This window comes from Prunus avium, chromosome 4, assembly GCF_965620075.1.
Source record: "Prunus avium chromosome 4, drPruAviu1.hap1.1, whole genome shotgun sequence".
NCBI classification, from domain to species: Eukaryota; Viridiplantae; Streptophyta; class Magnoliopsida; order Rosales; family Rosaceae; genus Prunus; species Prunus avium.
Genome location: NC_142287.1, coordinates 27,061,050 through 27,070,841, shown reverse-complemented (window position 1 = coordinate 27,070,841; position 9,792 = coordinate 27,061,050). Strand labels below are relative to the sequence as shown.

At 37.4% G+C, this 9,792-nt stretch overlaps 2 protein-coding genes across 5 annotated transcripts; one reads left to right on the top strand and one right to left on the bottom strand.

Moving 5' to 3' along the window:
* The first annotated feature begins 20 nt into the window (after positions 1-20).
* LOC110772087 (Pentatricopeptide repeat (PPR) superfamily protein) lies at positions 21-1,890 on the top strand. Its single transcript, XM_021976476.2, has one exon. The coding sequence runs from the start codon at positions 262-264 to the stop codon at positions 1,444-1,446; it is 1,185 nt and encodes a 394-aa protein (XP_021832168.1). The 5' UTR covers positions 21-261; the 3' UTR covers positions 1,447-1,890.
* Positions 1,891-2,034: 144 nt separating this feature from the next.
* LOC110772061 (C2 domain-containing protein At1g53590) lies at positions 2,035-8,263 on the bottom strand. Of its 4 annotated transcripts, none has more exons than XR_002528993.2 (13): positions 7,576-8,263; positions 7,263-7,337; positions 6,810-6,953; positions 6,015-6,110; positions 5,773-5,904; positions 5,251-5,403; positions 5,108-5,149; positions 4,925-4,973; positions 4,298-4,390; positions 4,019-4,202; positions 3,541-3,664; positions 2,462-3,393; positions 2,035-2,379 (listed from the first exon to the last, which is right to left on the bottom strand). XR_002528993.2 is itself a non-coding variant. In XM_021976439.2 (12 exons), exons 1-12 carry the CDS (start codon positions 7,699-7,701, stop codon positions 2,653-2,655), a joined length of 1,959 nt encoding a protein of 652 aa, XP_021832131.2. In that variant the 5' UTR covers positions 7,702-8,263; the 3' UTR covers positions 2,035-2,652. The 4 variants fall into 4 exon arrangements, 2 of the variants coding, with proteins under 2 accessions (XP_021832131.2, XP_021832155.2); XR_002528983.2 differs by having other exon boundaries at positions 2,502-3,393; XM_021976439.2 differs by having other exon boundaries at positions 2,035-3,393.
* Between the last annotated feature and the right edge of the window lie 1,529 nt (positions 8,264-9,792).

The window sequence follows — 9,792 nt, the reverse complement described above, 5'->3', positions numbered from 1 at the left end:
CATTTCCCCAACTTCCCTCACCACGTGAGCTAACCCGCATGAAGCTTTCTTGAATGCAACACGTTTTTAATTCCTTCATTCTCCATCACCATAACCTCGGACAACCAAAAACCCCAAGCAACACAACAGCATGACTCTCTCCAACAAGCCCCATGAGTATTTTACCCAACTGAACAGTCGTGCCCTCCAATAAAACTTAGACCTTAGCCAAAGAAGTTGGAAGATTTCACTGTAATTAGTCTTTGACATTTTAGAAAGAACATGATTTCACGATCTACAAAAACACTTAAAAATCCATTCTTTTTTCGCTTAACTCATTCCACCTTCATCAAAAACCCATCTTTCTCCACGCTCCCATCATCTTCCTCATCGGATATCCCAAAAAGGCTGCACCACAAAGACTGGTTAGCCCCAAATGAAGTCTTGCAAGTCTTCACATCCCTCAGAGACCCCAACTCTGTCCGCACAGCCTTGGACCACTACTCCAAGCGCAAAGACTACAAACCCAATGAAGCTCTTTACACTTTGGTCGTCAACAAGCTTGCCCAGGCCCGCCTCTTTGACGCCATTGACAATGTCATGGCCAGGATCAAATCCGAAAGCAAATGCCGTTTGTCTGACAACTTCTTTCGCACTGTTATTAAGGCTTATGGCAATGTGGGTGGTCTTATAAACAAGGCCATCGAGACCCTTTATGATATGCCCAACTATGGTTGCTGGCCTTCTGTGAAAACATTCAACTTTGTGCTGCATTTGCTCGTTTCGACCAAGATGTTTGATGTTGTTCATGAGGTGTACTTGGAGGCTCCCAAGCTGGGTATTGAGATTGATGCTTGTTGCCTTAATATACTCATCAAGGGACTATGCGAGTATGGGAAATTGGATGCCGCACTTAAGGTGCTCGATGAATTTCCTAAGCAAAGGTGTATGCCAAATGCGTTAACTTTTTCAACACTTATGCATGGTTTGTGTGTCAATGGGAAGGTGGATGAAGCTTTTGGGATGTTAAAGAGGATGGAAAATGAGGGTATCGATCCGGATACCATCACGTTTAATATATTGATAGCGGGGCTCAGGAAACAGGGGAGATTTGAAGAGGGGATTAAGCTTTTGGAGGAAATGAGGGGCAAGGGGTGTGATCCAAATGCAGGGTCTTATCAGGAGGTTTTGTATTGTTTTCTTGATGCACAGAGGTTTGTTGAGGCCAAAGAGTTTATGAGTTGGATGATCTCTATGGGCGTTGGCCCGAGTTTTGTATCGTACAAGGCGTTGATTCATGGGCTGTGCAAAGAAAATCTGGTGCAGGATGTGGATTGGGTTTTAAAGCAGATGATAAGACAAGGCTTTCTTCCGAAGATGGGGATGTGGAGGCAGATCCTCAAAAGCATGTTTTCAGAGAAGAGCAGCCACTGTTGTATTTCCTATGAAGAAATTGTAGATAATTAAATCACATAAAGTGGATGACTGTGTGGTGACGTTGCTTATGGGTTCTTCAAACGATTTTTAAGTCATGTAAGTTGAAAATCACTTTGCTATCAAGTCCTGCTTGAGAGTCGAAATAATGGAACGGAAAAAGCTGAAGAGTTTTTCATCTCATAACATATTGAAATTAAAGGAAATAGGTTCAGAATTATTGTCCTTTAATGTCACAGAGATGAATTATGAATGTTAATACTTTCTGGGAAATGAGTTGGAACTACAGATTTCCTTGTTTCCGGTAGCAAAGACATGGCTGCAAGGTTGCTTCATTATCGCTTCAGCTGATGGGTATCGACCTGAGGATATCCTTTTACTTGATGAGAGGATGTAAATTAGACTTGTTAATGGCTTCTTTTCTAATGTTATTAGATTGCTTAAACCCTATTTTTAGTTTCCCTTTTCTCTCTTCCACTCTGAGCTACTTCTTTTGCAGCAGTGCTATATTGTTGGGAGAGGTGTTTGCTGTCCTGTTTTGTGGTATGCTTTGTTTGTTTTATTTTGTCTAATCCTACCGGCAACTACAAAAAGATCATCATTGTTCTTGGTTCATCACCATCTCAAAAATGAAACTATATACTTTTGCATGTTCAATAATGAAAGAATTTTCCTTCTTTACAGAAAAAATAAAACAAACCAATGTTGCGAATAATTTCATAGCATTTCCAAATCAACATAACAAAACTAGGAATACTAAAAGATTGACAGGACAAGCATATGAAGGTCTAGGTCTGTAGAGTCTGTCAAAAAGCCAAATCCCCTCTACCCAAAAAGAATTTTGTGATAAAAACAGTCCTCCAATACAACCCTGATCCGGTATCTTGCCATTTTTCCACAGTTTCACCTTCATGGTTTTTCTTTCTTGGGTATAGAGGCATCACTCCATGCTGCTGTTTTTCTTCTCTGGATATGATATAATGTACACCAAAAGAAGCATTGGTTAAATAGAATAGAATCAACCTCACAAAAGGCAAGGGAAGGCTACCTATGAAAACAAATGGATCCCTTACAGCTTGCGACAGTACCTTGTCAACTGCACAATTAGCAAGTCTGAAATCACAGAGCTAAGAAAGGATGAGAATGCGACAAGCAACAGTGCTACAACAGTGCTTAAGAACGAGAGGTGACGCATGCTCAGTTAAATTAATCATTGCTTGAGCCACAATGTATTTCCAATCAGAAAGATTTCAATCCAACCTTCTTCTTTTGGCCTTCAGCATCTACTGCAGTTTCACTTAGAACAATTTGTTTGGGAAGAGGATCATCATCAGAAGAGTTAAAATCTTCAAAAAAATTTCCTTCCTTGACTACAGAAGAACCAGTTTGAGACTTTCCAGAATATTTCCCTGTAGAATGCTTTATGTTCCGAGTAGATTTTTCACCATGCTGACTAGAAAGAGGTCCAGAAAGGTCGTCTTCCACAATAAATTTTACCCCAATCTCCTTCTCATGAACTGCCCTAAGATTAATATGTGCAGAACGAACAGACTCTTTAAAGCTATCTGAACTTAAGTCCTTTTTGGAATTCCTGTGGAACACCGAACAGATCCTATTTAGACCCTTGCGAATTGATTTCATTCGCCGTACAGGATTTCTATCTGTGCCACTGTCATCATTATTTTGGGTTGCAGATATGACTGAATTATAGCTGCCGGTATCATTTTGAATCTCGTTATCAAGGAGTCGGCTCTTTCCTTTTCTACTCTCCCAAGTTTGTGAAACTTCACTTCCTGGGTGATGGACCCATATACCAGTCTCTTTTTGGCCTTCAACATCAATGGGCTCAAAATTGTCTGCCACCCTATGGGACTTCTCTGATGATGCAGATGAGAAGCTACTCTTATTAGCATCACTGGCAAAGGAATTTCTTTTATCTTCCACATCTACCTTTTCCTGGACAACTGGATGATCATCCCCCTGAATATGTAAGTGGCTCAAGTCAACTCTTGAATGCACACTTGAGCATCTGTGGAAAGCATTGCCTATACTGCAACTAAAACTACGAATCTATTTGCTTTCATTTCGTAATGAGTAAACCACAGTTGAGAGAAAGTAAAAAGGTACCTTCACATTGTCTTCAATAACAGTTACTGCAAGATGTAGCCTCCCTGTTTTAATGTTCTCAAGAGACAACCACATGTCATGTCTCTGGCCATCCCTAAGATCAGCAATGTTAATGAAGCATTCACTGGATATAGAATAAGAGGTAAGTTAGTCCTGCAATTAAAACAGCACTTACAGAACAGTTCAATAGGAAATTAAGGGCCAAAAAGGTAATAAAGAAAACTCAAAGTAAGCAGACACCAGAAACAAAATACTAACATTGGTTGACAAGATAATTAGAGATTCCAAAAAAAAAAAAAAAAAAGTAACATGGAAAATTTTGTAGTAGCAGCAAGGTCAGCAACTAAAATTACAAAATCATTCATTTCGTGTTGTGTGACAACTTATCAATTAATAAATATAACAGTACTTTGTCCAAGGGTTAAAATAAACCTAGCACACAAGGAAGCATAATACATTCAAAAGTTCAGAAACAAACCCAAGGGGATCATCAACAAATCGGTCCTTGTCACGAACTTCAATAGCCAGTATATTAGGTGACTCCCATGTAATAATGGGGATCTTAAATTCCTCGCGCCATTTTGGAGCCAGAGTTTTCTTTTGTATCTTAGTCCTGAACCGATAAAGGCCTAATTGACCCTTCACATATGGGTCAGAGAATCCTGACAGAATAGGTCTATTCGTTAAATATAAAATTTTAAACAGACTATGATGTGAGTGAACATCAGTGTACCAGCAAACAAAGAAAAGAACAAACCATTTAGATCAGAAGCTTTCATATCAGATGCTTCAATAACCTCTACTTTGGCGTGAGCAAGAGGCTCCTTCTCATTCACAGAGAACCAACTTTCTGTCAATCAAATGAACAATGTATTATTAATTCAAACATTTGGGAAACAAATTTTCTGAAAGAGACGGAGACAGAGTAAGATGATTACAGAAGTTTAAAAAAACTGTAGTAAGGAATTAGAGGAGCTTTTATCAAGAGACTAGATGCAAGGGAAGTAGAAGGTAACAATAATCTCCTTACATCACATGACATTTGTCATTCCAAAAGGAAGATATTCTGCATACAATTCGAAGTTTTAAAAACAAATTATTACTGCTGTGGTATTTAAGCTGCTCAAAGGGAAAAAGGGAAAAAGAACCTTAGTTCTTAAAATGCAAAACTAACTACTTTAGAGTGACAAAGCTACTACGCCAAAATAATAAACTTCCCCAGCGATGGTTGAGGTGTTGAAACTTGAAAGCACTACAATTTAGGCCCAACAGGTTAAAGTTTGTTCTTCATGAAAAACTAATGTGAGGAAAGATTTATACAAGGTTCTAATCAAAATACATAAATACATGCGTGTCTGCATATGTATAATATATTCATAATTACCTGACTTCGGTGAAACGAATTTCTCCATGTCAACAACCAGCATATTAGGCTGCAAAGAAAATGAAAAATTAGATTTACAATACTCTAACAAAAGTGTTGCCAACATATGAAAGACTGTTTACAGCATAGCCCATTGGATATAAGAGAATTATATAAAGGAGGGTCAAAGTCCAACATCCATACCTCAACAAGTGTCTGCTCAAAGGCAATGGAAAGAAGCTTCTCCTGGGAAATAGAATAAAGAAAAGAGAAAATCAGAGAGACACAGAGAGACACAGAGGGAGAAATCAAGGGAGTTCAAATTTATTAGCATCAATAAAAGATACCAGCCATCCAGCAATCCCTGGGAGTACTGTAACATCAAGGCCATGAGTAAAAATGGGCTTCACAGTCATTTGAAAATATGGAGGCTCAACAAAGCATAACCGCACACGGCCAAGGAAAGGCCACCTGCGAAGAAACTTCACTCCAATCAAGACCTACAAAAGAAAAAGAAAAACACAGCTTGTTCAGAACATATAAGTCATTTTTGCAAGCCATTCCGGACATTCTATTTTCCATAAAATGTTTTCACTATTGTTTAAACACTCAGACTTCTACTAACATATATCTTACATATTTCCAGATTACAAGTAGTTACACTACCTAATCAGAACTCAGGGGTTGCAACGATCAATCAAAAATTTAGTTTATATGGAGGCACCGTATAAAGAACATTATGCATATCTTCAATCTATATTTCATGTTTAGCAAAAGATTACTTGCATGAGATATTGCCTGACCCAACTCACTCAAATTTCAAATGACTTAAGATCACATCTTAACCTACATTTAGTCAAAGTCCATACCTTCCCTTCAATATGCATGCCTGTAATATGCAACTTTGCCCATATCCCAAAACCCAGTCTTTTCCTCAACTTCACAGCAAGTATTGCAATCATATCATCAGCTGTCAGAAAATTCAATCCCAGCTCCAGAACCTGCATTTATTTACAATGTAGTACTTTAGCTTACCTGAATTCTAGAAATGCAGCTGAGAAGAGCACATAAAAATTATTGATCCAAAATTTCCAGAGAAAGTAAAGAATACCAGGTGGTCATCATCAGTAGACTGGCGAACCACTCTCATGTCTGTGAGCATAGGTGCATTTCTTCCCAAGTAAAGGTGCTGAACTACTGCTTGCTTCTGCAAACATATATTCACCATTAATAACTCAAAATGTGTATCAAAATATAATAACCACCAGATATCAAGTATAAGTAGTTTCCCACACATACATGCAGCTGACATGAACCATCTACCCGGGAGAACGATCAAAATGACACTACGGTATACACACAAAAAAGAAAAACCTCTAGTCTACAATAAATATAATCCAAACCTAGTCATACTTATATCAAAAATTTTGAATGCTCATATGAGATGCGGATGCAACATAAACAGTTTTTGCCACTTACATAGTAATTAAAATATAAAAATATAAAGATCACTCAACTAAGAGCTAACAAAGCATTACATTCATTGATGGTTCAAGATCACTCAACAATCTCGTTCAATCACAATACATATAAGCTAAGGTAACCTTACCAGAAAATACAACAATGCAAACATAAAAAATGAAAAGTAGTTCCCACTTCAATAACAATCAAAATTAAATATGGTTAGCTCTAGATGTTCACATGTCAAAAGTTAAGAAGTAAAGCTTTAAAGATCATTCAGCTAAAATTTGCACCTAAAGAGTACATCAATTTGAAATAAATATACAATATAAAAAAATCCAAGAGTCTTCAGAACAGAGCACTTTGCACCAAGTCATTATCCAAATGAACAGAACGATCAAAACCATTGTATTGGATTTAAATAAGTTAGAAGTTAAAGTCGTACAGCAGTCCATGGTTTGTACTTCTCCAAAAACCAAGGTATGATGGGGAGAAGAATCTTCTGTGAAGCAATCTGTTCCATACATATAGGCCATATCTTTTCAATTGCGTGGTTCAACCACCGCAGTGTTTCAGAATCAGAAAGCACCTAAAGTATTGGAAAAAGCAATACAAGTTAAATGAGTATTGTAGTGCCATGCAAATTCACTAATAAATTCTAAAAAAAACCCCGCTTAATTTTCACATAAGTAACAATGAATACTAACCAACAAAAAGTCACAAGTATAGATGCTCAAATTAAGACTTTAATTTCAGTCATATCCAATAATATTTCTGGAAATGGCTATAAAGATTCAACATAGACTCTTTTACTCGAAGTTCCCTCCCACCTGGAGGACTAATAAATGAAAAATACTAACCACAACCAGAAACACACAATAGAAAAAGTGAAGATTACCCGTCTCTGATTAGCCTGTTTCCTTTCCTCAAATTGTAGTTTCTTCCGCAATCTCATAACATACTGCTCGTGAACCTTTCAAAATTAGACGAAAGTTCATATTAAGGACTGTAATTGCACATCCCTTAATTAGCAACTTACCAAATTAAATCAACAAGCAAAATCCCATACTCTCTAAGCAGACTAATCTAGCAAACTATAATGTACATGATTCTAATTCCCTGCCTAAAGAAAAAAACTTAATTACTTTCTAGCTGTAGTCTTCAAGAGCAAATTTGAATGAAAACAAAAATGTAAGAGAAGTGATCCTTACCAGGTAGAGATAAATCAGAGAGGCAAAGTAGGCAACTGGGTGGTAGCAATTGAAGTGAGAAAGCAACCAAAGCACAGATAACACAATCCCCACATGGTGTATTATTGAAACCTCTGTTATGTCCATATCTTCTTCTTCAATCCAAAAGGCACCACTTTGCAGTTGATCTTTTCTGCTGGGTTCTCTAATTTACACTTTACAATAACACCTAACCCCCCTCATACCCCCATAGAAACATAAAGAACCAAACTTTCTTCCAATGGCTTAAAAAAAAGTCACAGATTCAGAGTCAAAATATCAGAGAATTTAGAAAAAGGAAAATCCCAATATTGAAACTTGAACTGAAGAAATCATCAAACGCCATAAATGAACCAAAACCCGGAAAAGGAAAATCAACAATGAGACATTCACACCCTTCAAATATTTAACAAGAAAACAGAAAAGGCTAACCAAATCAAAGAAAACCCAGAAAGACAAAATCGGGAAAGCAAAAAGAGAGAGATAGAAACCAATGTGCAAAAAGGGAGGGAAGCAACCCTTTCAGACTGTGATTAGTTTTCCTTCCAACCCCTGAAACGGTGTCGTAGGGGTGACCTTTAAAGTAACCGGAGGGAAGTAACGCAAAGAGAAGAGAGACAGAATCACAGAAAGGTGATGGGACAACGCAATGAACATGAAACGTTGGGACATGTCATGAAGAGCGTTTGCGTTTTTGAAGCAGTTGGCACTTTTAAACTTATTCTTAGGTGCCACGTGTAGAAGACGAGACCCGCCAAGTACGCGTGTAAATAATAAAAAGAGAAAGAAAAAAAGTTTACAAAGTAATTTCTCTATGTTTTGTCTTTCTATTTTTGTATACAAATAGGCATGCCATGAGGATTTTCTAATATGATTATTTGCACAAATCCCGCGAATTTTTGTGGGTTTGTTTTTTTATTCCATCGAGTTCAAGCCAACATTTGTCCATTACATGGATTTGGATTGTTGGAATATAAATTTTGGAGAAAACCTAGATGCTCTTCCTTGGCCGGATTGAAGAAGTTATTTGTCACCTCCATTAAGCCTAAATTACCTCCATCAACATCCATCAAGCCATGACTTTTTCCATTGATTAGAAGTTATGTTTATTTCTTTTAGGGAAATTTGCATAAATACTATATGAACTTTTAAGTATGTGTGTCATTACTATCTGAACTTTGTAAAGTGTTGTAATCCACCACATATGTTTAACTTCATTAAAATTCTAGTTAAGTTTAAGCGTATTTTCGTCAATTAACTACTATAACTAAGAATAATTATTAAACCCTTTGCACACACCCTACTCTATATTCATCTTTGTTGTGTGGGTTGTTGAAATTGAATAGCAAACTGAGGACTGAAGTGAGTGATATGGACAATAACTTCATACACGCTAGGGAACAATTAGGTTACTACATAATAGTTTTTGTTTAACTTTGTTCCTTTTTAAATATAAGCGATAGTCTAAACTAGAGGTGGAGGATTTAAATTTGTTCCTTAATGAATGAATGTCGAAATTATCATTTTCTTCCAATTATCTTTCTAGCAAGTGGTGCTTTGATTCTTAATTTAGTTTGAGTTGTACCTTTGTTTCTCATTAACAATTTTTACTTCGGTTAATTATGCTAATTTCACAATTTAGGTTACTGCCGAGTTGGGACTCTGCCATATCTGTCCATGTATACCCTATACGGGTTAATTACAATTTAGTACCCTGTACTTACACCCTTAAGGCATGTTAGTCCCCGTCTTTTCAATTTTTACAATCGCATACCCTTAGTTTGTAAATTTTTTGCAATGTGGTTCCGCCGTTAGGGTTTCTGCTAAAACTCTTTGTTAACTGCCTACGTGGCATTGTGGGTCCCATATTTTTTAATTTTTTAATTTTAAATTGATTAAAATATGAATAAAATATTAAAAATAAAAAAAAATCAAAAAACTTCTCTCTCTCTCTCTCTCTCTCTCTCTCTCTCTCTCTCTCTATGCCCAGACTCCCTCCCCCTTCCCCCTTCCCCCTTCCCCCTCGATTTCTTCTCCCCTTGCCCCGACCCTAAACTCCAAAACCACGAAGACTGGGAGCAGCAGCTTGGGAAGACGACGAAGACTGGGAGCTCGTGAATGAAGACGGCTTCGTTTTCAAACGCAAGAAGAAGCGCCGGGTCGACCCATCTGCCGACTCGTCGCTCCAGGCTCCACCGT